Here is a 27,666-nt window from a genome sequence, read left to right on the forward strand (position 1 = left end):
TGTGTGTGTGTGTGTGTGTGTGTGTGTGTGTGTGTGTGTGTGTGTGTACGGAGAGAGAGAAATGTTTTCATTTAACAGTTGACACCAGAATTCCTCCTAGGGAAAATACCATGATGAGTTGCTGGGAGAGAAGAGAGAATATGGGGAAGTCTGGGGCCCCGTGGGAAGAAGTGGCTGCTGGAAATTCCCTGGGGTGGAAGGGCTGAAGGCCCCATGAGAGCTGGCCGTGTTACGTTCTGTTTGGGGTTATGGGCGCTGCCCTGTAGGAATGCTGTCTTTGCCTCGTCCCCCTCTGCCTCATCTTCAGTAAACCGGACCATATTCCGAACACCCTCTGCGCGGGGTTTTATGGACATCGAGGAAGGACCTGAGTTTCATGTATGAGTCAGGGTGGTGGGGACGGGAACAGCTACAGCACATACAGGCAGAGTCCCGGAACATGCCCTGGGAGGACCTGCAGGACCCAGACATGGCTGTGCACCTCCCAGGTGCTGAGTCAAGACCGCTACCTGGCGGCTGGAGGCCCCGTGGAGTTGAGACCCCAGCTGACACTGGGTGGCATTTATTCTTCACTTTCTCCACGATGAGCATATGTTATTTGTTCAACTAAAATAGATGTAACTGAAAAAAGAATGTCTGTCACCATCCCAGCCACCGGGCAGAGTGACCACGTGTTGACCAGATGGGCAAGCCAGGCTGGGGAAGCGAACAGCATCTCAGCCGTGTCTCTGCTTGACTGTAAGGACATAAAACAGTGTGTGTGTGTGTGTGTGTGTGTGTGTGTGTGTGTGTGTGCGCGCGCGCGGTGGGGAAGGGGGGTGTGAAGAATTGAAAATCATTGGTGTGTTCAGGGCGTGGGACACTGCCTGACTCTTTCCTCTTTTTGTGATTCTTGTTGCTGTGGCTCCGATGCTGTCTGTGCAATAAAAACAGGAAGGAGTTGGTGAGCGGGTCAACGTCACTTGGTCAGATGAAGGGGCTTTCTTCATTCCTCACCAACTGTGCCCTCACTGGCCCTCATTCCAGAAGTGGAGGGGCACGCCAAGGAGGGGACCCCAGTGGCACCTCACACCTACACTCCTTCCAGGGCCCAGGGCCACACACTTGTAACCTCGGTTCACCTTCACAGAAATCCCTCCAGGCAGGAATTCTTGTCCCCAGTTTACAGGTGAGGAAGTAGAGGCTCACAGAGAGGTCACACAGCTGGTACACTGACCGAGCCAGGGAACCAGACCCCGAGCCAGGCCTCAGAGGGCGGAGGACTCACTGTGTAGATGGATTCGGGTGGAGGCTGCTCCCGGCTGCTGGCAGCGCTGGGGCCCGGGCACTTCTGGGCAGTGTGCTGCCGTGGAGGCTGCATCTGTCTCTGTGGGGAAAGGAGTCAGGGCTGGGGACCAGAGGCTCTCCTTCTTCCCACCCCCGACCAGACCCCACCAGAAGAAAGGATGGCAGGTTGTCATGAGGCCACTCAGAAGTGCATCACTCAGCACCTGCCATCCACCCTCTCCAGGGAAGCGGGGCAAATACCTGCAAGACCTACATCAAACCACTTATCTGCCCGGGGACACCGGACACGATAAACACCCCGGCGAGGCAACTGCCCACCACCCAGCGCCTGGCTCTAGGTGCCACCCAGTGCCAGGCACAGTGCCAGCAGTGTGCCAGGGTCCCCGGCTGCAGCCGATTACTGTGGGTGTTGCTGAGTGAGCCAGCGCAGGCCAGACCAGGTGTCCAGTCCCTCTCTGCCCCTCACTGGCTCTGCGGCCTCACTCAAGCACTTACTGTCTCTGGACCTCAGTTTCTCTAGCCGTCACCCTCCTGTGCGAGATTGCTGCACAGGTCCAGGGAGGTGATGAGGGAGTCAAGCACTCTTGACACTCGTGGGCCACTTATGTGGCCCTTGGCCAACCACACACACTCTGGTTAGCCAGGTGGTGTGAAGAAGGGGACACCATCCCTGCCCTCCCGGAGCTTAAGACCCGGTGGGGAGACGGACAACGAACCAGCAGTTTTACCACGTGTGGTTCATGCGCTGACCGATGGGGACAGAGCCTCTGGCGCACGGGAGGGAAAAAAACGTCTCGCCTGGCAGGGAGGCTGAGAGGAAGGCTGTTTAAGGCTGAGAAGTTCGTTGGGAAGAGGGGGAGGAGAGGCAGAGGGAGCAGGTCTGGAAGAATTTAAAGACGGTCAGCGTGGCCCGAGAGGCGAACCTGCCCTGGTTGGGTCAGGACGGCCATGCTGGGCTTCGAGAAGAGGGTGGACGGTGGAAAACATCTGAGGGCTTTAACCAGGAGGCGCCAGGATCAGAAAGTGGTTTCAGAAAGCTCACGCTGGGTGCTGCGTGAAGCGCTAATGGTCGTGGAGGCCAGGGCAGTGGGCCTTCGGGAGGGTGAGGGCTCAGCTCCTTCCAAGTCAGAGGGAGGCTGTCCGGACGCCCCCCTCATCTCAGGCACACCACACTGCCAACAGTGAAGCAACACAGCCTCATCTCGGGGCAGGACCTAATTAAAAACCCTAGCCGCCTGCCAATCCCCAGACCATTTACCTGGGATTAGCTCTCGAGAGCTACTTAACACTCAGGCAGAAGCCAGCGCCACCCCCAGTCGCAGCATAATAATGGCTCAGGAGTACATGGAGCCTCACTGGGTGCCAGGTGGGGATCTAAATGCATCACTTGCCTTATCTCCTGTGCCTCTCAACAAACCTGCAAGACCAGTCTCCATATCATCCCTGTTCCACCCATGAGGCTGTGAAGGCTCAGAGAGGGCTGACAACTTGCCCGAGGTCACAGAGCCAGAAGTGGCAGGGGCAGGATTGGAACCCAGGTCTGTGTGATTCACCAAGATGCTGATCTGACAGTACCTGGAGTTTTCACTCCCCTGTTTTGTTTGAAAGTGCAGGTCTCACAGAGAGATCGGTGCAGGCATCCGGGCAGCTCTTTACAGTTTACAAAGAACTCTGGGACTTATTGTCATTTAATTCTCATAGTAGCCTAAGGAGGTGGGCATGGACTTCCCACTTGCCAGAGGGGGAAACAGGTTTGTCCAGCTAGTCATTGACTGCCCTTGGATCAAACCCAGATGCCCTGTTCTCAAATCTAGTGCCCCTCCCCTGCACCACCTACTTCACTGCCAAGGCTGGCGGTGTGGGCTTATGGGCAGGGGATCTCCTGGACCCCATGGGGAGCAACACCCAGGCCTGGCCTCGTGGCATTCCTATTGAGGCTGGTGGGGCTGCCAGAGAGGTAAGTGCCACTGTGGGTTCGTGAGGAGTTCATGTCTACCAGGGGCTGGGGCAGACTTCTCAGGGCTTGCTTGTGCCCTGAACATAGGACAGGAGTCTGAGGATGTGTCCCAGGCCATGGAAACAGTGCAGTGTTATTACTAGGGTGGTGATACTCCTTGGAGCCAGCCTTGCCCCATCTGGGTGCCCTGTCCCAGACCGTCAGCATTTACCCTTCCAATTGTGATTTTCAAATGAATAAACCAATCGGCAGCTCAGGAAACCTGTAGAGCCTCTGTTTCCCCCTCTGTAAAATGGGAGCGATACCATCACCTTGCCCACCTCACAGCCTGGCCACCTCTGACTCATCCTTCAGGTCTCAGCTCTCATTTACTCCATCACTCCTTCCATAGCACTATGTGTCAGGGTCTCCCAGACACTGGGGACACCAAGTCCCTTCTTTCTGGGGCTTATGCTCTGGTGGAGGAGACGGTAATGACACAGAAGCAACGGTGTGGGGAGCAAAGCAAGAAGAACCAAGCGAGAAGCAGGGAGACCCACATTCTGGGCGAGGGGTGATGGAAGCCGGGACTGGGGGTTGGGGCAGGAGAGAAGGGGCTGGATCCTGGACAGACTGTCGGCAGGACTTGCCGAGGGATCAGCCGTAGGGGGAGGGAGGGGGCGGGCACAGCACCAAGCCTTCTGGCCTGAGCATCTGGGGGCCTGGTGCCATGTGCTGAGCTGGGGCCGACCTGGGGGGACTAAGGAGTGCTGTTCCTGACCAGGTGGGTGCAGACGCCCGTGGGTGCCCACACGGAGTGGACGTGATCTGGAGCTCAGGGTGGGGGGCTGGGGGGCTCTGGGCAGCCACATTGGGTGGGACTGTAATCCCGGGAGCAGAGTCGTCACGGAGGAGCGTAGACAGATGAGGAGATCTCTGAGGAAGGGGCCTGGGAGGTGCCAATGTTCAGAGGCCATGAAAATGTGGGTGACCCAGCACAGGGCCACCAGGGGATCCTAGGACCAAGGAAGGAGTGTGCCGTGGAGGAGGGAGACTGTGTCTGATGCCCTGCGAGGATGAGGACGGATCAGCATCGGAGGCTGCCCGCTCCGGGGAGCCAACCTTGACCCCAGGCTGAGTGTGAGCCCTCGAACCTGCTCTCAGGACAGGAATCATCTGTCTCTTCTGAGTCAGTGGCTCCGACTTCGATTCATTTATCAGATGTGCTGCTGGCGTCCTCCATGCCTCTTCCTCCTCGGCCCTGTCCTCCCGGCCCCCGTGGCTGGCTGCCGGGCCTGTCTTTGGCCGGGGCTCCCACTGCATGCTTTGTTTCTGCGCTCAGCTCATGGTTCAAACGCCGGCCATCCAGTTCTGGGGCAGCATCTACAGGGGCCACGTCCGAATTTGGATCCAGCTCCGGGAAGCTCTGGGAACTTCTCTGGCAACACAAACCCAGCAGCAGCTTCTGGCCTCCTGAGTTCTCTCTCCCTCAGGACCAGGTTCTCACAGCAGCCCCTCCTCCCTCAAGTGCAGGGAGGGACAGCAGGAAGTGTCCATGCACTGTGCTCCCACCAGGGGTCGGGCACCAGCTGGTGACTCGCAAATGCGGTCTCTTCCACCCTTTTCGGGTAAGGGTGGGGATCCATCCTTATACCCATTTCTGGAGGAGAAAACAGACTCGGAGAGGGTCGAAACTTGACAAGAGGACGGGGCTGCATCTGTTTTGCTTTCCACTGTGTCTGACAATTAACCCAGTGCCTGGCACACACTAGACACCCAACAGCTATTCCTGGAAGGAGACGAGGGAAGGCGAGAGGGAGAGGGACGAAGGAGGCAGGGTCTCCGAGGCCGTGTGGCAGGAGGAGGGGCTGGGATCTGAGGTCAAGCTGAGGCTTCAAGGTTCACGCTCTCCCATCCTCCCTTCGAGACTTTACTGAGCACCTACTCTGCACCACTGTCTCCCTGGCCTCTCAGGACACTGAGATCCAGTCATTAAAATCCTCTTTTTGGGGCTTCCCTGGTGGCACAGTGGTTGAGAGTCTGCCTGCCGATGCAGGGGACACGGGTTCATGCCCCAGTCTGGGAAGATCCCACATTGCTGCGGAGCGGCTGGGCCCGTGAGTCATGGCCACTGAGCCTGCGCGTCCGGAGCCTGTGCTCCGCAACAGGAGAGGCCACAACAGTGAGAGGTCTGCGTATCGCAAAAAAAAAAAAAAAAAAATCCTCTTGTTGCAGAGCAGGGGCTGAAGTGAGGGCTCAGGGTCAAGGTCTTGCCCTGACCCTGCTCTGCCCTCACCGGCTGTGCTTCACACTTCATGGGAGGCGTTTGTGTGGTCATACAGTAAGCCAAGTGGCGGGGGGGTCCACAGATGGAGTATGAGTCCCTCAGCACCCCTGCCTGAAGCCCAGTTACTGTGTCCACACCCAGGTTGAAGCCTGGGAGCTGCTCGGTGAGGGCAAACAAGAGCTGTCCTGCCTGTACCCATCCTTGGAAGAGCAGCAGGGTGGGGAGGAAATATATTAAGGGCCAGTCACCACCTCTCTGAGCCTCACTTTTCAGAGCTGTAAAATGGGAAGAAAAGTCTCTCACCAAGTGACGCTGGGACGCGAACCAGAGCACGCCTGGGAGGGTGCCTGGCACCCAGCGGCCCTGAGGAAATGCTTCTTCCTTCCTTCTGGGCTGCCGGGGATCCAGAAAATCTGAGATAAGGTTTCCTAATCTGGAGGGCTAGAAATGGTAAGCACGCGGGCTCATGGCTTCCATCAGACACTCAGAGGGACCCGTGGCCCGGAAAAGGCTCAAGAGCCCTGATTTCTTGCAACAAGATCAAAAAGGACCTGGTGGTGGTGAGTTGGCAGCACAGGCCCAGCCACAGCACAGGGCGAGGGAGGGGGCCCTGGTGCAAGTGGCCATGAGGAACACCTATTCCAGGCACCCCCTCATGGGGTGGCATCCCTAAGCCACGGTGAGTGGGGTGGGGGCAGCGTCGCCGTGTGCCCACAGCCCCTACCTTCTTCCAGAGCAGCAGGGCCGTGGCCAGGATGCCCAGGACAGCCAGGAGGCCGATGAAGCAAAGAAGCAGGAGGTCCTGGGGGCCCTGCGGGGGCTCTCGGTAGCCTGTGTCTGGGTGCAGGGCAGGGAAGCAGAGACGTTAGTTGCCTGGGAGAGACACCCCCCACCCCCCAACCCTACTTACAACTCTCCCCCACCAGGACCCCCAGACCCCGCCTCTGCTGAGGTCCTCCTTCCCACACTCGCCTTGGCTACGTTTCTATGTTTGCTGCCCAGATTCTCGTTAGGAGTAAGGACTACATCCTTTGCTTCTTAGGTGCCCCTGCCTCGGTGCCTTGGGTCCACCGAGAGGTGCTTATGGGACCTGGGTGAGCCATTTCGCCTCCTGGGGCCTCCTCCTTTCCACACGTGAAGTAGTGATCATACGGGCAGGAGTGGTGAGGGTGAAGCGGGTGGGCTTGTACAAGGCCTGGCAGGTGCTGCCGGCACCAGGGGTAGGTGAGAGCACAGCCCAGCCCCTTCCCTTGAGCCATCCAGCCTTTCATCCACCACTTTCTCCTTCCATGCCTCTGTCCACCCCTCTGTCCAGCTGGTTGGCCCAAAATTGCAGAGTGCCAACCACATGCCAGGCTCATGAACATCTGTTACTTAACTAGCACATCCTGCTACCGGGCGCCAGCCCTCACATTCAGGATCTCACTCATCCCAGGAAAAGCCTCTGACAGGCAGGATATTGCCATGAAGAGTAGGTCCAAGGCGATATCCTGGCAAGCAGCAGGACTGAGGGCCAAACTCAGGTCCATGGGATTCTGTAACCCTGGCCCCTACCAGCGGGAGTCGCAGAGGTGCCTCAGAGAATCGCGACTTCGGTGATGGGCTGTTCTTAACCTTTTGGAGTCATTACTCTTTTGAGAACGTGATGAAAATTAGGAATCTATCCCCAGAAAGATATACACGAGCCGTGTCTTTGTTCACAGGTCTCTGCAAACACACGTGCACATGCCCCATTCTGTGCTCACCGAACTAATAGTGCCAAAGGGACACTGAGAAAAGGGCCTGCCAGAGGTAGTCAGACCCACACCCCAGGCCTCTGCCCCTGCTACACAAAGATGGGCGTCTCGGCACACCTGTGTGGCCAGGGGCTCCCCGAGGCTGCTCTGTTCTGTTTTGCCAAAGCTGAACAATGAGGCAAACGTTCCCCACTTCGGCTCCTGTGTCCCAAAGTCTGCCGGCTGAAACCTCCGGGCCCTTCGCCCGGGGAAGAGACGCGGAGGAAGCTCACCTCTGACCAGGATGAAGGTGCCGTTGCCTGTCACCCTGGAGCCCGGCCAGTGGACGGAGCAGTAGTAGGTGCCAGTGGCAGACGCGTCAGGCAGCTTGGGGGTGATCTGACACTCTTCGGTGTGGGTCTGGTTCTCTCTGCCTGGACCAGGTTTGCAGCTGGTCTTCTTCTCAGAGCTCGTCTGGCCCAGGAGGTCCACGTGAAAGTAGCTGACTGTGAAGTCCTTGAAGGTGGGGGTGTATGGGTAGGTAATCCTGCAGCCGAAGGACACGGCCTTGTTGGCCAGAGATACCACAATGGGGAGGCCGGTGTGGGTCACTGACTGCCCCCCTGCAGGGGAAGGAAAAGGAGAGAGTGGTAGCTTCGATCCCCTGCTTCCCCCTGAGGACCGTGCCTCACACTCACACGTCCCACGCCCTCAGTGTGTGCAGGTGGTGTCCAAGTGCTTTGCACGTGATGACTCTATACTTCCCAACACACCCAAGGCACAAGTGTGTAAGGGCTCCATTTTACAGAGAGGGAGAGTCTGGGGTCAGGGAGGTCAAGCCTCTAGCTTTCAGTTTCTCTGCAGGTGTGGAGCGGAGCTGCCACCCCCCCGACCCCGGGCTGGATGACCCCAGACCCCACGCTTCCAACCACTCTCCCTCCCAAAGGTCAAGAACCCACGTTGGATAAAATCACAGGTCTGAGACAACCCGAAGCTGGTGAAGGATGAGAAGTAAAGAGGAAAGAGACAGGAAACAAAATAATGAAACCCTTCCTGGCAGGAAGAAGCACTTCCTGGCATAGACAGTCGCGCAGAGGGAGGCAGGTCTGCCCAGGGCTCTCCCCAGCCTGAGGGGGAGGCATGCCAGGGAACAATCAGGAGAGACACACCTTTCCCTGAATCTGAGCTTGGAGAATTTGTCAAGTTTTTATAGACTATAACAAGCAATGCCCCAGAAGCAGTTTTCCAACAACGCAGAGGTGCTCCATATGCAGCCATGTGGCCGTGAGCATGACGAAGGCAGTTCTCCGGGAGCTGTCTTCTCCCCCACCCCCGTGTACCACCCCCCTCTCATCAGAGGCACCTAGGAAAACAATTTGAAAGCCCCCAAAGCAGCAGCCTGCCCGGCTGGGCGGCCCGCCCTCCCGCAGGCTCTGAGGCGCTGCTCAGATCCTGTGCAGGGTCAGCAGCTACCACCTCTCCCCCCGCCCGGACTTCGGCTGCACAAGCCACGCCCAGCTTCAATATGCCCTGTCCCCCAGCGCCTTCCCTCTCCTGCAGATGAACGACAGACAGTTCTAGACTGAGGTCGGCATCGAGCAGCCTAGAACATGCTGGCCAGGTTGCTAATCGAGAGAAGATGCGTTGGAGCCACTCGCGGGGAGCAGCAGGGTTTAGGTGGCTGGGGAAGTGAGGCGTGGGCCTCCCACCTGCGGTCGGTGTGGCTCTGGCGAGAGGCCAGGCCGGTTTCTTTGGTTTCTTCTTGGGTCCTTTCAGCTCAGCCCTGGGCCGGATCCTCAAGGGAGGTGAGGCCAGGCCCCCTGGGAGACTCGGGGACAGGGGCGGAGAGGGTCCTCCACACCCGCTAATCCCTCCAAGCTCGGGCCAAACAGATATTTTGAGCTTCCTGGGGAGCAACTAAAGAGACACCCCCTCCCCCGAAGAACTCAAGCCAGTTCCAGGGAATCGACTGGCGTGTCTGGACGTCACAGTGGGTTGACTTTGTCCTGTGTGATGCTCACGCGTGGAGACGCCACTGAGCCAGCCCCAGGGGCGCCCCTCCGGTGAGCGGCGGGGAGAGGACTGCACACCGCACCGTGGATCTCAGGGCTGCTAGTGGCTGCTGTTTAGCTAGAATGATATATTCATTTTGTCATAAAACAAGGAGCCTTGATTCAGGCCTGAGGTTGGAGGTGTGGCAGGGGCAGGGTAGGGGTGCAGAGCCGGTGGGAGGGGGTTTGTGCATGACCCCCCCCAGGGTCCCAGGTGGGCCGAGAGGACAGGAGGCGAGACGAGCAGTGCTCTCCAGCCCATGCTGTGTCCTTCCTGCGCGCAGGCCACCGCCCCCCCTCTGCAGCCACCTCTGCCATCCTCTCTGCCTGGGACCGCCACCTCCTCACCTGGCCAACGCCTAGTGAGTCCCCCAAACTCGGCTCAGGAACCACTTGCCAACTCTTACGTACCTCCTCTCATCTGGTTCTCATGGTGACCCTGCGAGGCAGCCAGCCAAGCGCCAGCAACAGGCTGGTGCTTCCTCATGAGGGTCGGCAGGTTGGAACCAAAACCACCGGGAAAGTGGCTACACCGAGGCCTCTCCCCCTCCCCCAGGGCCGCTTGCTCCTCCTCTCCCGTATCTAAGAGGCCCCTCCAGGCCCGGGGAGGCTGGACGTGCTGTCAGCACGGCGAGGCCGCCTTCCTGTTTGTCCTGGCAGGAAGACGTTCATCCAACTGTCTTAAAAAATTATCCCCATTTGAGGTATCTTTCTAGAAAATGAAGGAATCTGCTAGTGCAATTAAGCCAATCTTTTACATTTCTGGGGAAATCTATAAAAATAGATGATCATTGTTCTGTATTCTTCTGGGATTTGTTATTTTAAGGTCAGAGGGACAGGACTGTGGAAGCGTATGGTCTTGGCTCAGGTCTGCCACAGAGAGAACCTCAGACCTCAGGTGAAACTGCTCTCTCCAAAAAGTGAAGGGATGAGGCCATCTCTGTGGACCAGTAAGGTCAGTCCGTCAGGAGACAGCAGGCCAAAAACAAGGAGGAGGCCGGGAGGCCTGCTCTTGCAACAAAGGCGATTGGGTTCTGACCTGATGATGTAGCTAACTGCTTCCAGGGCCCCTTCTTTCTACTGGGTGTCAGCACCCCAGAGCCTGGACCATGGCAGCCCAGCTCCCACCTCCTCTCCTGGACCTGTGCCTCCAAGAAGCCCCTCTGGGGTCCAGGCTGCTCCAAGTCAGCTGCCACCTAGAAGCACCCACCAGTGAGGGCTCCGTGCTACAGACAGGTTCAGAGTAATTTCTGAGTCCACAGATGCTTTTCAGCTACCAGTTGTTTGCAGCTCCAACAAACATTTAAGAGTATCAGTTAGATCACAGGCCCTGTTTGAGGTCCAGAGGGGCTCCCTGCCCTGGCAATGTCCCCAGTCTAACAGGGATAGGAGGGAGCCTGGAGTGGGAAGCCTGATGGGGAGGGAACCACTAACTGTGACTAGGGAGGAGGCGAAGGGGTGGTGATGCCCTGGGGGTCTGGAAGCAGGAACACACACGTACAGTGAGGCCAGAACTGGCCCAAGGACAGAGGGGAAAGAAAACTTATAGAAAACGTATTCTGGCTCCGTGTGACACAGACCCTATGTCAACTAAACACTGTGACAGGACTTCCCTGGTGGCGCAGGGGTTAAGAATCCTCCTGCCAGGACTTCCCTGGTGGCGCAGGGGCTAACAGTCCTCCTGCCAGGACTTCCCTGGTGGCACAGTGGTTAAGAATCTGCCTGCCAATGCAGGGGACACAGGTTTGAGCCCTGGTCCAGGAAGATCCCACATGCTGCGGAGCAGCTAAGCCTGTGGGCCACAACTACTGAGCCCGCGTGCCACAACTACTGAAGCCCACGTGCCTAGAGTCCGTGCTCCGCAACAAGAGAAGCCACCATAATGAGAAGCCTGTGCACCACAATGAAGAGCAGCCCCCGCTCACCACGACTAGAGAAAGCCCAAGCGCAGCAACGAAGACCCAACGCAGCCATAAATAAATAAATAAATAAATTTATTTATTAAAAAAAAAAAAAGAAGAATCCTCCTGCCAATGTAGAAGACACGGGTTCGAGCCCTGGTCCGGGAAGATCCCACATGCCGCCCGTGAGCCACAACTACTGAGCCCACGTGCTGCAACTACTGAGACCCGTGCACCTAGAGCCTGTGCTCCGCAACGAGAGAAGTCACCACAATGAGAAGCCTGGACAACGCAACGAAGAGGAGCCCCCTGCTCACCGCAACTAGAGAAAGCCCGCGCGCATCAACGAAGACCCAATGCATCAATAAGTAAGTAAATAAATAAATAAAATAAAAATAAACACCGTGACAATCCTATGAGGCAACGATTGCAACCCCATTTTGCAGAAGAAAAGAAAACAGAAGGTCTTAGAGGTCCAAAGCCACAGAGTTCCTAAATGGTAGAGTTGGGATTTGAACCCAAGTTTGTCTGCCTGTGCTTAAGGAAGAAAAGCCAGCACTCAGGCCAGGCAGCGAAGTCAGACCCAGCCAAGTGTGACCGGTGCCAGACTGTGAGCGTTCGCGGTGGCACCAAGCACAGGAGACATCAGATGCTAAGAGAGGGCTTTGTCAGACCCCTGGTAGGAGGCATACTTTTTCACAGTTGGAGGCTGACAGGTGGCTGCACGGCTGCAAGATCACATGGAAACCACGGGCCAGACAGTGTGGGTGAAGAGAGGGCTTGGACAGGGCTGCTGGGGCACCCAACCTGCCCTGCGGGGAACTGCTTCTCACCCTAGATGCAGAGGGGCTTCCTTGGGATGCTCACAGAGCTTAAGGTGTGCCCCCTGAGTGCCACAGGGATGGCACACTGGCTGGCGCCTGTCTCAAGTCCTGTATCAGCTGCATCACGCTTTGGCCCTAGTTCAGCAAAGGGAGTGTGTCTCCCGGGGGACAAGGTGGGCCAGGGCTGAGTGGGCCAGCCTGGGGATTCTCTTAGATTCATGGGCTGTCAAGAGGGGCAAACGGCCCAGGGAGGAGGACTGGGGCGGACCTTGGATTCCTGAGGCTGTAGCAGGAGGGAGAACCACAGGAGCCTGGTTGGGGGCCCCTGAGTGGCCACGAAAGTGCCCAAGAGAGTCCACCCCACACCCTGCACCCAGAGACAGGCCCCGTGTCCGCAATACCTGATGGGCAGGGCTTCTCGCTCCTTCCCGCTCCACCCGGTTGACACGTGGGGACGCTCGAAGAGGGGATCTGAGCAGAGAAGGAGGGAAGAGGGCCCTCACCCCTTACTCTCACCCCATGGCACCAGGAATGAGTTCGGCATCAGTCAGTTCTGAATCTTGGCTGTGACTCGGGTTTGGAGACTTGAAGAACTCATCTGCGACGGTAAATGACCGCAGGGCTCTGCCGTGCTCAGGATGGCTGCAGCAGCTCCAGGCACGGAGGAACCTCCGCACACCAAGAGATCTGGGCTGCAGCAGCATCACAAAGCTGCTTTTGGATAATTCTGTGCATCCCAGTGCAGCCTATAGGCCCAGACAGGCACCGGGAGGAAAGCACTTCAAGGAGCCTGGCGTGTTTTCTGCAGGAGGGACGGATTGGTGGCACAAGGGAGAAGGGGCTGGAGGTGGCTGTTCTTCCCAATGCAGGTCTGAAAGGACAAGAGGGGGCGGGAGGCGCAGGGAGAATTTGAAGGTCGAGTCCAGGGGGAGTTTTTCTGGATGGGAGAACTGTGAGCCTGTGTCAGTGCGGATGGTTCGGGACCCGGGAGGGGGTGCACCACTGTTGGGTGAGGTCCATGGCGAGTCGGAGGAGAGAAGGATTGGGAAAGAGTTGCAGCAGGGCGTCTGGGAGGGCTCCACTCCCCAGGGCCACCACCCCAGCCCCACACAACTGCAAGCACCCAGAAGCTTGCACTGGGCAGCACGGCTACACCCCAAGCCCTGCCCACTCCTACTTTGCAGGAGATGGTGTTTTCAGGGATGGTACATCCTCCATCCCTCACTTATTGGCAGCTCCAGGGACTGCTAGGAAGCCTGCGGCCTGAACAGAAATGGCGGGGGGAGAGGTGCCTGGGAGAAGACAAGTTTCCGGAGGTAGCAGGCCTGGGTTTGGATCCTGGCTCTGCCATTAAAAACTGTGCAACCTTAGGCAAGTGACTTTACTTCTCTGAACCTCGGTATCTTCCCTGCAACAAGGGGAGAAAAACAATGCCAAACTTGCAGGGTTGTCATGAGAAAAAATGGGTCCAAGAACACAGCATGCCTGCCACAGGGTCAGGCTGCCTTTCCCCAGTGACAAGGAGGCAGGAAAGCCAGACCAGCCCTAAGTCCTCACTGTGAACGTGGAAAGGCAAATGCCAGCCTGACTCTTCTGCCCACGTAAGTGAGAAGCCCACAGCACAGGGCACTGCAGCACAGGTGGCCTCCGGGCATGACAGGACCCCCAAGGACTCCCTGCCTCCTGCCCCAAGCCTGTCTAACACCTCAGGCCCTGTGCTGGGCCGGATACCAGGGGTAGGCGACACCGTGGGGCGTGGACCCTGGCCCGGCCCTCGAGGCTCGCCTGCCTGGGAGAGCAGTGTGTGTGCAGGGTTTCTGAGCCGGGAGGCCCTCCCCCGCCACCCCGCAGCAGCTTCCAGCTGCTCTTCCCCCATCCTGCCTGCTTGTCTGCCGCCCCTGTTGGGAAAGACTTTATCTACCACCCGCTGGCACCTGATTCCTCCCTTTTCCGGTTCTTCTTTTGAATCTGTGGGCGCTTGAACTGTGGGTTTGAGAGCTGGCTGGCAGTCGGTGCCTCACTCCTCACTCCAGCCCAGGGACTCCATGCTGAGTCTCTGGGGCAGGGATCTGTAATCAAGGAACTTGACGGGGTGTGGGAGGGGTGCCCACGCCATCAGACCTTTCCATCCCCAGCACAGCAGCCCCCTCTTCCACCTTGGCAGCTCCAGCATCCATCCTTCTCTTCTCCCCAGCCAGGCTTGCCGGGCACTGCCCTCGAGGGGGATCCACCAGCCATCCTGATCCTGCCCTGCCTGGCCCTGCCTGGACCCCTCACCAGAGGAGGCCCAGGAAGGAGTCTGAAATCAATTTACAGGGTCAAGACATGCAATTAAAAAAAACAGAACATGGAGCATCTCGTTTGTAGTAAGGACGCTGTTTGTGACCTTCCGGTTTGTTACATTCCTACAACTGGATTCAGACAGGGTCACGCTATAACGTGCATCCCTTAACTTTGGGCCACTGTTAAAAAAATTTCTTTTAAGTCCTTGTCCTGGCGGATCAAGTTAATTCCCTCAGGCCCTGTGCAGCCCCACTCAGCTGCCCTCGGTCCTCACTCACTCGCTCCCCGACAGACGCCAAGTCTACCAGGCTCTTGAGCCTTTGCCCACACTATTCCAGCTGCTTAGAATGCCTGTCTGTTCCCCTCCTCTCCCCAGGCTGTGGAGTCACCCTCTCAGTCTGCAGGACTCGCTCACCTCCTCCCTGAGCCACTCCTGGGTGCATGGCCCTGCCCAGAGAGCACAGACCCTCAGTCTTCGCTGTCAAGCCTCCGATGACAAGGACTAACCTCCACTGGGCATGTTCCCTTTTGCAGATGAGAAAACTGAGGCTCAGAGAAGGGAGGAGGTTTGCCCAATCGGCACAGTAGTTAGTAGTGGAGGAAATGGGATTTTAAGCTGTGTCTCTTCGAGCAGATAACCCCACACTCTTATCCACTACTCTGGGACACAATGTTAAAATCTCAAAGCAAGCAAAAGAAAAACCTTTTCAAATGAAAGAACTGCCCTCTTTTAAAGGGAGATAAAAATTCAGAGGCCTTTCCCCTAAATTTGGGTCATCTAATAGAGAAACACATCTGACAGCCCGAAGGGGGTCTGAGGGTGGTGAGTAACCCTGCAGCATTAGGGGGACCGAGACTGTTGCCCAGCTCAAGAGAGCCTGTGGCTCCCAGAGCAGAAACCAGTGGCCCCATGAGCCCTGTACAGACTGGTGCTGTGGCGGGGCCAGCCAGAGTCCCTCCCTCACCACAGCACAGACATCCTCTCACCCCTAGAATCTGGCACTCTCCCCCGCACACCCCTCCCTCCCCAGTCTCTCCAGCTGTCCTGGGCCACTCACTGTTCCTCTCGCCATCCAACCCCAGAGCCAGGCCCTGGCCCCAGCTTCCCCCTCTGCCTGGAACTCAATCCCTTCCAGGGCACCGAGCCAAGGGTATGAGAGCCCAGAGGTGGTGATCAAAGGTATCCGTTCCAACTTAGGTAGATTTTAAATGAAAACGCTTTGTCCAGCTACAGAAGAAAGCAGTTCCCACGGTCTTTATTTTAGGCATGGAGTTTTGCCCTCCAGTTTAATTCTGGCATCTCTCAGAGCCATGCCTTTTTTTCAAGGCCCTTCTGATGGGCTGCTAGGAAGACACAGATGCAGGGCTGCTGGTTTTATCACAGAGCTCTGGCCATTTGCCTGAGCCTGGATCCCGGGATGCCACAGAAGAACGGGTGAGTCCTTCAGGACACATGCATCAAACATGACGGTGCGTGGCCAAGCAGTTGATCAGGGAGAAGCTCAGAGCAGGCGTTGGAAGGCAATCTTTGAACAGAGCGTGTGTATCCTGGAGCTTTTAGCGCTGATGCCCTCGGAACACTGCCATCAGACTGGCTGTCACATCTTTCAACACCTCCGAATGACAAAGATGCTCACGGATGTGGCTTGCCTGGGGGTGGGGGGGGGAGGGCATTTCCATGCCTGCCTGCATGCTGTTCTCAGGCCTCCACTGTGGACCCTGGGTGCACAGTGACCACACAGGGACACAAACCAAGTGCAGAATGTCAAATGTTTAGTCCCAGAAATGTACAAGCTTCACCGTGTTAATTGGTATTTTTATAGCAGTCACCTCCCTTCTGGCCTGTTTTGAAAGGCAAGTTGCTCAAACTTTGGAGCTCGTTTGAGGGTGTGGCCTGGGGACTCTGTTTCTCCCTTTACAACCGGCTTTACCCTTAAAGTAGGGGGTCAGGATGTGGTGGAGGCCTCATAGAGCCAATGGCTCGAGTGAGGTTTTGCTCCTTGTCTCTGAAAGGCGAGAAACGGAGCAAGGGGGATAGACCCCACCAGGACGCATCCTTCAGCAAGGAATGTGTGTCCCCCCCAAAGTCCCACTGCCACTGGGAAGGCACCTGCCGGACAAAGCTGCAAGTGGTGAGATAAAGGGGAGTCTCAGGGATGGCAGAAACCCAGTGGAGGAGACCCAGCCCACACAGAAGGGGCAGGGGCTTCCTGGAGAGGCGACCCTTGGAGCTGGTGCTTTGGTTTTTAATTATAACTCTTTAGGGCACACCCCCTCCCCCCACCCCTGCATTATGAAAGCGCAACATGCTCACTGTATAAATTCTAGAAACCACAGCGAAGGATCATAAGGGCGTCAGGCTTGTGTGTAGTTCTCTCCCCCCACCCCCCCGCCCCCGTGACATCACAGCTGTGAGCATTTTGGTCTTTCTTTCCCATCTCTTTACCGAGCTGAGCTTTGGAGAAAGAGTCATCGGAGGCAGCCAGGTTTAGAGGGGAGGGTCCACGCGAGGGGGTTTAAGCACAGGAAAGCTCCTGGGTGAAGCTTCTACAAGGCTTGAAACAGGCCAAGGAGTTGGGGGACTCCAGAGCCGTGGTGGAGTTGAAAGAAAGGGTTTGAGTGGGGGGCAGAGGGAGGTGGGGGGTTGAATGTTGTCCTGGAAACCTGGGGAGCCTCTGTGGGCCTCAAAATCGGGAAGTGACACGATCACACTTGATGTTAGGGAAATGACAAGAGAAATACTAGAGAGCTCCAAACAGCCTTCCTCAGCCGCCTAAAACCCTCGCGTTAGTGACTCGTTCTGTGGGATTCGGCGCCCCCACCTCCAGCCTCCTTTTAAAATATAAATGCTTCTGGCTGACAACACACTAACTCCTTCCTGTGGATGCCTCCGCCAGATCACACTTTGATCCTGACTTCTCTTAAATCTCCCCCTCCCCAAAGATCCTATACCCTCCGGGCACAGAATCGCTCAACTGCCCTCCATCTTCCTCTCCCACCCCTTCCACATCCTCCAGTCTGCCAGCTTGGTCCTTCCCTCTTGTCCCATCCCCTCCCCTCCCAACATCTGATGCTTTCCGCCCAGGAGGTCAGCAAAGACCCTGGCGGCTAAGCTGTGGCTCCTGTTCTTTCTGGCCTTGACCCTGGCCCCATAGACCCCTTCCTCTCCAGCCTTCCCCTTCTCTCTTTCTTACACAGCCACCTCCTAAGGTTGGGTACTTGTTCCTCGGCTGTCTGTACCCTCACCTGCCCCAGGTAAGCTCAGTCGTGCTCCACACCTCTGAGCTCCTGCACATTCAGAACCACAGGTGAACACCCTGGGGAGCAAGGCTGGTTCATCAGGGACTGGGAGAGTCGACCAGAAAGGGCACCACAGAGAAAGTAAGAAAGTACCAGAGCTTGACCTTGGCCAACAGGTTGGAGTCACCAGGTAGGCAAGTGAGAGGACACCTTTCAGGCCAAGGGAGCAGCAGGAACGAAAGCTCAGGGGCAGACAGTCACCAGCACGGCTCAAAGTGGGGTGTGGGGAAGGGGGGCAGGAACCTGGGAGGAAAGGGTAGCCCAGGGCCGGGGGAGGGGGAGGGTTCTACCGAAATTCTCCACAGCAAGAACCAGCTGATGGCAATGAGGCTGTCTGCAGCTGTGCTCCATGGACCCAGGGGTGATCATCCTTATATATATACACACTCTCTCTTGGGCCCCTAGCTCCATAGGACAGGTCTGAGAAGGGGAGGTTCTGATTTAAAGGGTATGCATGTTTTAAATTTTGGTACGTGTTGCCAGGTATGAACTTGCCTTTGGAAACGTGCCCTTGGACCCTATGACCAACGCTGTAGCAAGTATCTCGCCTGTCTGAGGATGGGCTGCCTGAGGGGAGGAGGCCAAACCTGCACTTGAGCTTGGGTTGCACACACTTGGTGCCTCCTTCCTGCCCCCACCCCTACCCCACAACCTGCCCATGAGCAGCAAGCAGGGACCAGGCCTAGAGCCTCAAGAGGGTGCCAGCTCTGGCCCTACCCTGCCTCCACCACAGCCCACGCAGTCTTGGGGTGGCTGTGTGTGTTGACGGGGGAGCAGATACCAGGCCCACCCCCTCCTCCAGGCAGCCTGTCCCCACGATGGAGACCCACGAGCCTTCCCTGAGGGCTCCCAGGTGCCAGCCCTGGGGCCATCGGTGGTCCTGGATGTGCCCTCCCCTTGCCACTGTCAAGAGGCCTGTATAGGAGGGTGCTGAGCCCCATGACAGGGACATAGGAGCTCAGAGCGGTCACGTGACTCGGCCAAAGTCTTCCAGGACTCAAACCCAGGTAGGTCAGGAAGCCAGGTAGCTGCTCCACCTGCCAATGTCACATCTACTCCCTCTCCCTCCCCCTCTCCAGGCTCATTTCAATCGCCCCCTTCCCTTCCTCTGGCTTTGGCCCCCACCCCAGTGCCTGACACCCGCACTCCCACTACCGTGAGGCCCCACCTAGATCCTTAACAAGCAAGCAATCAGGTGGAGGGTCAAATCCTGTTTCCCGCTTACGTTTACCCAGCACCCCGACATCCACTCCCTCATTCACGGATCAGGAGGGTTTTGTCACTCCTCTCCTGGTGGCATCACACCTCCACCCTGCTCATAACTCCAGGGGTTGTCTGGCTGCGAGTTGAATTCATCCTGTTACTGTTAGTATTTCCTGGGCATCCTCTGGGTGCCAGGTGCCATGCTGGGAGTCAAGGATTCGAAGCCAGGTAAGTCCGCACGTGTTCTGCCCTCTCGAAGCTAACAGTCCATACAGGGAGGCAGACAGCGCAGAGAGAAGCAGCCTTAATGGGACTATACCCCCTGGAGGCACCGAATACACGTGTGCCTGGAGACCACACACGAGTACTCACAGCCACAGACGGGAACACCTGGGACGTCAATCATAACTAAATAGATCGCAGTATATTCATTCAATGGGACGCGCCACAGCAGGGGTTGACAAACATGTTCTGTAAAGGGCCAAGTACTAAATACTTTACACTTTGCGAGCCATATGGTCTCTATCACAGCTACTCAACTCTGCGGCTGTGGGGCAAAAGCAGCCATAGATGAGCCGTGAATGGCTACACATGGCTCTGTTCCAATAAAACTTTACTAGTGGACACGGAAAAGGGGATACCGTCATCACTCAGTATCCACGGGGGATTGGTTCCAGGACCCATCATAGATACTAAAATCCACAGATGCTCAAGAGAGGGGGTATCTTGTGCGGGTTGAGGGGTACAGGGGCTTTGGGACACTAGAATGTTCTCTCTCTTGAGCTGGGTGGTAGATACACAGGACTATTTATTTAATATGTATTGTACTTTGCTGTGTCTGTATTATTTTTCATGATATAATGGCATAGGATTCATAAAATGGCATAGACCGTCAACTGGATATATCTTAAAAAACATAATGTTGAGGGACTTCACTGGTGGTCCAGTGGCTAAGGCTCCACGCTCCCAACGCAGCAGGCCCAGGTTCGATCCCTGGTCAGGGAACTAGATCCTGCATGCATGCCGCAACTAGGAAGTCCGCATGCCACAACTAAAGATCCCACATGCCGCAATGAAGATCCACGTGTCGCAGCTAAGACCTGGAGCAGCCTAATTAATTAATTAACATAAATAAATAAAATTATTAAAAAAAACAAAACAAAAAAACATAAGGTTGAGTGAAAGATGCAGGTCGCAAAGAACACCCACAGTATCATTCTGATTATACAAAGTTCAAAAACAAGCCAGACCAATCTATATTACTTGGGGACGCAAACTAAAGGATAGAAGTATAAAGAAATGCCAGGAAGCGATTGCCCCAAATTCAGGATCGTGGTGCCTCTGAGGGGAGAGGGCTTGTCTTGGGGGTGTCCAGAGGCTTTGGGGCACTAGAATGTTCTCTCTCTTGACCTGGGTGGTAGACACACAGGATTTTGTTTTATAATATCTATTGTACTTTCCTGTGTATGTATGCTATTTCACAATTTTAAAAAAGAAAGCAATGACAACAGGACCAACTGGAATGGCATCTGAACCCCTACCTGACGAGCATTTAATCCACCTGGAATCATATCTCAGTGGGAGTTGTATCCCACAGCTCTGCTAAGAGACCCTCCTCCCCAGTCAGACTGAACCTCTCACCGTTCCCTCGCCCTGGCTCTGCCTTCCGACCTCCCAGCCTTTATTCATGCTGTGCCTGCCACCCACCCACCTGCTCTGTCTCCTCCCTGTCTCCCCTTCCAACACTCCCCCTGCCCCACCTCCAGCAGAGAGGTGCTTCTCGTCCGCCAAGACTTGAAAGCTCTTTATTGGGATTAGACGAAGATGAAAAGCAGAGGCCAGTCCTGACAGAGGCCCAGAGCTGCGGGAAGGGAGGCAGCAGGCTCCCAAGCATCTTGTGGACAACAAAGGGAGCGGTGACCCTGAGCCCAGAGCAAACGGGGGAGGGGAGGCAAGCCTGCATTGGTACTCTGGCCTTGGGTCTTGTTCTGTGGTGAGTCTCACGGACTCCACCAGGCTTGGGGTGGGGGCTGTGGCTTGTTCACCACCAGGTCCCCCCAGTGCCTAGAACTGGTCCTCTTCAATGAGTATTTGAGAGGTAAATACAGCCCAGAGCTCTGGAAAGGCCAGGGAGAGAAAGAGGGCTGACTTTTTTGAGGACACTGAGGCTCAGAAAGGTTAAGTAACTTGCCTGAGGTCACACAGCAGTCAATATAAGAAGGCAGGACTTGAACATGGTCTGTCTGGCCTCCGAGCCCTTGGAGGTGACTTGAGGCTTGGTGGAAGCAGGGCTAGAGCAGGTGTGCAGCTGCTCCCAGGAAAGCTGAGCCTCAGACTCAGATGATTCACCTCTGAGGAGAGCAGGTGCCCACGAGACCAGAGGTGGCTGCTAAACCCTTTGAGAAAAGTAGAATTTGCCGAGGGCTCAAGAGACCAGAGGAGAGCAGGAGGAGGAGGGTTGGGAGCAACAGAGGTCCTGAGATGCCATCCGAGGGTGTGCTGGAGACCCCTGGAAAAGTCGAAGTGACCCCAAGGAACCCGTGGGCTCCCCAGGATGTAGAGCCAGCCAACTGAACCTTGCATTTCGATTGGCTCCTCTAGGCTGGCAGATGGCTGACGTTCTCTGAGCCCTAACCACATGCCCTAACTTCAGTCTGGGGATGGGCCACCAGCAAGCACTACTGTCGCACCCACTTGACAGATGAGGCCATCGAGGCACAGCAACATTAAGAACCTGCCCAGGGGCCCAGGATGAGTTGCAGAGCTCAGACCCAAACTCAGGCTGAATGCCCCTGGCCCGCACTCAACACTGCATCAGGCGGTTCAGGGAAACGGTGCATCGAGCCAAAGCTTCACGGACAATATGCTCCGCAAGGCCCCCGGCGGACACAGTTGAGGCCACAGGCTGGGTCTTGGTGCTGGCAGTGGTGGAGCTGTTTGCACCAGGCTGATGGGTGAGGTCAGGGGAGGTTTGGGGGACACGGGAGAGGTAGGATTCCCTCCACCAAACCCTCAAAGCTCAGAGACAAGAGGGTGGGGAAGGGGTGTGGCACAGCAGAGAGACAGAGCCAGGCGCCCACAGGGGAAGGACCAGGAATAATGGGGTGCTGTCTGCTGCTCCAAGAAGTTCTAGAAGGGACCTCCCTGGTGCTCCAGTGGTTAAGACTCCACGCTCCCAGTGCAGGGAGCACGGGTTTTGTCCCTGGTCGAGGAACTAAGGTCCCAGATCCCACATGCTGCAAGGCGCTGCCCCAAACTAAGAGAGTTTCTAGGAGACCACAAGGTGTTTCCACCTCTTGCGAAAGAGCAGAGTTTCTCTTTTGCATGTTTGCTGCAATACTGGGGGGGGAAATCTGTTGTTTCTTTCCAGTCAAGAGAGTTACAAAAATGCTTTTCACAGCAGCACCCCGAAAAGTCTCTTCCACTCAGGTACTAGGATGTGCCAGGTCCCTTTTGGGGAGGAGGGACCACACAAAGAGAAATGATGGGAATTGGGGGGAAATTAAGTTAAAAATGAAAAAGTAGGAGTTCCAACACATTGTCACCAATAAGCCACATTTCCTCAGGCCATCTTTACATCTGTCCATGGGTGGGTGAGTGGGGGTGTGTGAGGTGCCCAGATGAAAGGAGATGACCTCACAGGGGGCCGGGCCTCGAGGCCTGCAGTAGGTGTCACACAGCCAAGTCTTGCCTCCCCAGGGGGGTAGATCTTTCTGTGAAGAATGTTCTTTACAAAGAAAGGTAAGAGGACCCCCCAGAGCCCACTGCCAAGAGTCCTGGCTCGGGGCTGAACCTGGCCTCTACTTACCCTCCAGGCCATGGGCAAGCTACCTGGCCTCCCTGGGCCTCAATTTCCCGGTTCCTAAATGGTGCCAGTGGGGACAGCACCCCAAGGGAGCCTCGAGGGGGCCTGAGTACGCGTGTGAAGCCCAGCTTATGTGCTCAAAGAGGCTAATTCATGATAATAAGAATAGCTGCTATTGTTTATGGTATAACCGAAAGGCAGAGGATGACGTAGAGGGTGGAGAGCAGCTCCTGGAAAGCTCATAAAAGTCAAGGGGAAGGGGAAGGAAAGCACCCAGCCTGCACCGTGGGGGGCGGTGGGAGGACTCCTGGGGCTGCAAGAAGGTCGGCACTGCCCAGGTGAGACTGAGCCTCAGGGACCCCGGGGTGGGCAGCCCTGGTCAGGGACGCTCCTGAGAGTTCCCTGGCCTGGATGAACTCGCCCCAAAGCCACTCATCCCAGGGCCTGGCTTGGATCCAGGCCACCCAGCTTCTGAGGGAACCTGGGACCAGGAAAGGGGCACAGTGTCAGCCCCCGGAAAGTAATGATGTGGCCTCCGGTTGTATTTCAGGAAGTGGGAGGTGCCCCCCTTTCTGGCAACAGTGGCAATTCTGTGCCCCAGGCATTGTGCTCCCATGGCCAGTAGCTGCCTCCCTCCTCCCCCAGCTAAGAGGGGCCGCACCTGGGCAGGTTCCATGCGGTAGCTCCACTGTAAGCTTTCTTGGGAGTGAGCTGTCCGGCCCCAGGGATCGCCCGCCCACTGGATGCCCCCAGGCCGCAGCAACGCCCACCCACCGCTTTGAAGGGCCAGGAGGTCAGGCTGTGCCGGGAGGGAGGCTGTTCCAGCAGTGAGGGTGGGGAACGCTGCCCCCGCCTCTTCAAAAGCCACCTTGGCAAGGCCTTAGCTAAACATCTCCTGGTCCCTGAAGGCTTCCCCTGTGAAGTCTGCAATGTTCAAACGCAGCCAGCAAATCCCCCGAGACAGGTCCCGGGAACTAGCCGCCGGGCAACACGAGGCAGAGAGGAGCGCGTGGGAAGGAGGATGGCGTACCTGTGCCTGCGAGCTGCAGGGTCCAGGGGAACAGGAACAAGCCCAGGAGCCGGGGGGCTGGGATGGGGCCCGGTGGGGCCCGCCACCAAGGAGGCCGGCTCTCCATCGGGGCCTCTGGGTCAGTGTCCCTCCTTCCTCTTCAGCTCACACGAGGAGACAGCCTGCTGGCAACCACAGTTCCCCTTGGCTTAGCCAATAAGCTCCTCCCTGGCCGCCCTTCCGCTTCCTCAAGGCCTCAGCTGGTCCCCTTGTCCTCTCAATAACTCCAGGATTGGACTTCCCTGGTGGCGCAGTGGTTGAGAGTCCGCCTGCCGATGCAGGGGACACGGGTTTCATGCCCCAGTCCGGGAAGATCCCACGTGCCGTGGAGCAGCTGGGCCCGTGAGCCATGGCCGCTGAGCCTGCGCGTCCGGAGCCTGTGCTCCGCAACGGGAGAGGCCACAACAGTGAAAGGCCCGCGTACCAAAAAAAAATTAAAAAATAAAAATAAATAACCCCAGAATTTCCACTCAAGTAGTGGGAACAGCCCCAGGCCAGGTGGCTGGCCTCCAGGTGAGGATCTTGTCCAGCGGAAGAGTTGGGAGGGGCTGGGCCTCCCAATCCCCCCAGGTGGTGGGCTTCTCCCTCCTCAGCCCCTTTCCAGCTAGTGGCCTGTCCAGAAGACACTGGTGACAGAGGTGGGCACAGGATTTCCATGGGATTTCCAGGGCTGGTTTAGCTGCTCACGCCTGAAACTCTTAACAAAAACAAAAAACCAACCCCATTCACGAAAGTTCCCCTCGGAAATAGTCCAGGAACCCGTTGGATTAAGGTGCTCCTCCAAGAGTAGGGTTTTGGGTGTGGGAGGAGGGGGTGGAAGTGGTCGGGAGGATGGGACGGGGCAGGCCGTCAGGGGGAAGGCAGGAGCCACAAGTTCCCAGCCTTCCACGGGGCCAAAGAGCCCCTCATTAGTCCAGTGAAGGCCACCCTGGGTGCCCCGCAGAGGCCCAGCCAACGCCTCCTCTCTGACCGACCTCACGTGAGATGTCTTCCCTCCCTGCAGCTTCCCTAAACTTGAGCCACCGCTTCTCCACCAGGAGACACGTGAATTTCTTCCCCATCCAGCCAGAACAGCAGCCCCTGTCCCCCCTCCACAGGCCCCAGCACAGGTAATTCTTTGCCGCCTGGGCCCCTTTCCCCCGCAGACTGGGAGCCGCTCGGCCTGGCCTTCTGGAGCCCAGCACCGGGCAGGGCTGAATGTGGGGGGACAGAGGTCTGCCGCGGGTCCGGAGTGGCAGAGGGAAGGGGTCTGGGGAGGTGGTGAGAGGAGCCAGCTGGCACGGGAGGAAGGTGGGCTGAATGGAAGGTGATGTGTTTCAGCGCAAGCTGAGCGCTTCCCCTCCTTTCCCCATTAGTGCCCATCAACCCTCAAGATAAAGGTTTTTATCCCAATTTGACAAACTACGCCCCCGAGAGGCAAAGCAACTTGCCGAGATCAGGGTGGGTACCTGGGGCGGGCATTCAGTGCCCAGCTGTGTGAAGCCGGAACCTCTCTCCCCACCCCTGACGCGGCCCCCAGGGATGGCAGGACGGGGTCCAGTTTCCGCCCTTCGTCTGAGTGCTTTCCCCTCAGCCACTTAGCACACAAACAATGAAAACTAGAAGCCGTTTCCCACCAACTCCAGGAGTGCCAGGAGGATGGCAAGCAGCAGGACCCGCCCACCAGGTGAGGAAGACGTATGAACACAAGACATTTCCTACTGGCTGGGGGGCGGCGGGGACCCCAGTGGTATTGACTGTTGATCCATCACAGTGATACATGATAGCATATGTCACAGTGAGACACAGATAATCTGCTTCACGCTGTTTCCGAGCTCCTGGGGGGAGCAGGTTGTCTAAGCACCTCGATGCCATGGTGATAGACGTCATGTTAATGCCTCCACGCACGGAGGGAGCACTGTAAAGGCATCAGTCTGTGCCTCTGGGGTCTCTTTATGACTCGGCATCGGAAGGCAGCCGAGCGCCAGGCAGCCTCGGAACACGGACCCGGGCTCTGCCTCCACACCTGCCTGTCCACTCCGGGGCTGCTCTACCTTCCCCCGGCCATCAACACAAGGCCCTGGGCCCCCTAACGGCGCAGCCCACCTCTGGATCTGCACGCTCGGAGCCCCAGGAGCTTTGCCACCTCTGAGCCCAAGTCCAGCCCACGGCCTCTTGCCTGCCTGTGGCCTTCTGTTTGTCTTCTTTACCTCTGACCCCCCCTGAGCCTAGCACAGTGCCGGGACCTAGTGTGTGCTCGATAAATACTGGTGCATGAATGATGCATGAATGAGCATAAGACGGGGGTAAAGTGCCTCCCTCCCAGGCTTGCTCTGAAGGTGGGTGCCTAACATCGAGCCTGGCACATAGTAGGCTCCCTTCAGGCCCCCGTGGGATGGCTGGACTCCAGGGTGGGGCAGGAGGAGGGCCATGCCCTCCCCGGGCAGATGTGACTTGAAAAGAAGTGGCTGGGGGTCTTGGGTCATTGTTGAGTTTCGTAGATGTTCTGAAGCCACCCAGTTTCCTGGGGAGAGGCAGGCATGGACCTTGGGTGGGGAGCCAGAGGGCCCAGGCTGTACTGTCTGGGCCTCAGGAACAAGGGTGATGGAAGAGAAACCACAGCACATCCAGAAACCTCATTTTCTTCAAGACTCTCCACCTCCTCTCACTGAAGTGGCCACCAAGCAATGATCTTGCTGGACTTCGGTCCATAGGCTTCTCCTCTCCCCTGCCCTTGGTAGGAGCTTCGAATAAGTGGGTGAAAGGAAGAGCAGAGGACATGAGGCTCTGTTGGCATCTCCAGTGGGCAGCCAGGAGCTTCGCGGCCTTTGGGCCAGGCCTCCACAGCTGAGTCTGCAGGTGAGGGTCCTGGGGTCGGTGTACTCAGCCCCTGCTCTTGTCCAGTCATCTGTCTGCCTGTCCACCCATCCATCCATCCATCCCTTCGCATTTTGCTGAGCACCTGTTCTTCACCAGGCCCTGGCCTCAACAGAAGGATGCAGAAGTGAAAGACCCCAGCTTCGAGGAGTCCATGTCTCCGGGCAGGGGGAGAACTATAATATATATATATATATAGAGAGAGACCTAATATATAGGCCTCCAGATAATATAATATAATCAACACAATTATACAATCACATCACAGTTCAGAGCGGTTACTCAATGCCATACACCATCCAAAATGATTTTAATCTACACATCAATTTAATCCTCACTGCAATTCTACGAGGCAGGTACTATAATCACTACCATTTTACAGATAAGGACACTGAGGCACAAGGAGGTTAAAATAAAATTTGCTCAAGGTCACACAGCTAAGAAATGTGTCCAGGGGAAATGACCCAGCCTCTGCTCCTAACCACTGCTCCAGCCCGCCTCAATGGCAGAAGTGTGTACAGAGCAAAGAGGGAGGCAGGGGAAGAAGTGAACTACTCGGGGTGGAGGGAGGAGGGGCTACCCAGGAGGACTTCCTGGAGGAGGTGGCAGCTGTGAAGGAAGAGGAAATGGGGGAGCACACACATCCCCTAAAGTCCTAAGGTGCCTTGTCCACAGAAGACTAAAGCTTTCTAAACTGGACCACAATTGCTGGCCTCCATACACATATTAAGTGCCTACTGTATGCCAGGCAGTGGGAATACAAAACATAAATCTTACTTTTGCCCTTAAGGTGCTCCCTGTCTAGGGAGGAAAACAGAACCCCCAGACAGGATTTCCAACTGCCCCAAGTGAGTGAGGGTGAGTGATCGAGTGAGGTGAGGCCCCTGGAGCCACGCTTGGCTCCGATGCTCAGGATCTTCTGTGTCTTCTCTGCGTTTCCATTCTCCTCCCTTTCCCACCTGCAGGAAGTCACTTCCTTCCTCCATATAGACGCCAGCACCAGAGGAGCCCACCAGTTGGAGGGGACCCCGAGAACGCCCTCTGAACTGGCCTGGTGGTCGAGATGGAAAATGTCCCCCTCTGTCGGGCCTCTACATCCCCACTGCCCGGGGTACCAGGGGCAGCTGGGTCGGCTCCTTGTTTCCTTCC

The 27,666-nt window shown here is 56.7% G+C and overlaps 1 protein-coding gene across 1 annotated transcript in view; it reads right to left on the reverse strand.

Moving 5' to 3' along the window:
• Positions 1-24,554, reverse strand: part of NFAM1 (NFAT activating protein with ITAM motif 1) — a 34,505-nt gene extending 9,951 nt beyond the window's left edge. Inside the window, exons 1-4 of the mRNA XM_029206424.1 lie at positions 23,623-24,554; positions 7,519-7,848; positions 6,235-6,347; positions 1,268-1,366 (exon numbers count right to left, since the gene is read on the reverse strand). Of these exons, the coding sequence (XP_029062257.1) occupies positions 1,268-1,366; positions 6,235-6,347; positions 7,519-7,848; positions 23,623-23,728 (648 nt within the window). The 5' untranslated portion in view covers positions 23,729-24,554. The remainder of the gene's footprint in view (positions 1-1,267; positions 1,367-6,234; positions 6,348-7,518; positions 7,849-23,622) is intronic.
• Between the last annotated feature and the right edge of the window lie 3,112 nt (positions 24,555-27,666).

This window comes from Monodon monoceros, unplaced genomic scaffold, assembly GCF_005190385.1.
Source record: "Monodon monoceros isolate NGI ecotype Baffin Bay Population unplaced genomic scaffold, NGI_Narwhal_1 Super_Scaffold_6, whole genome shotgun sequence".
Taxonomy (NCBI): Eukaryota; Metazoa; Chordata; class Mammalia; order Artiodactyla; family Monodontidae; genus Monodon; species Monodon monoceros.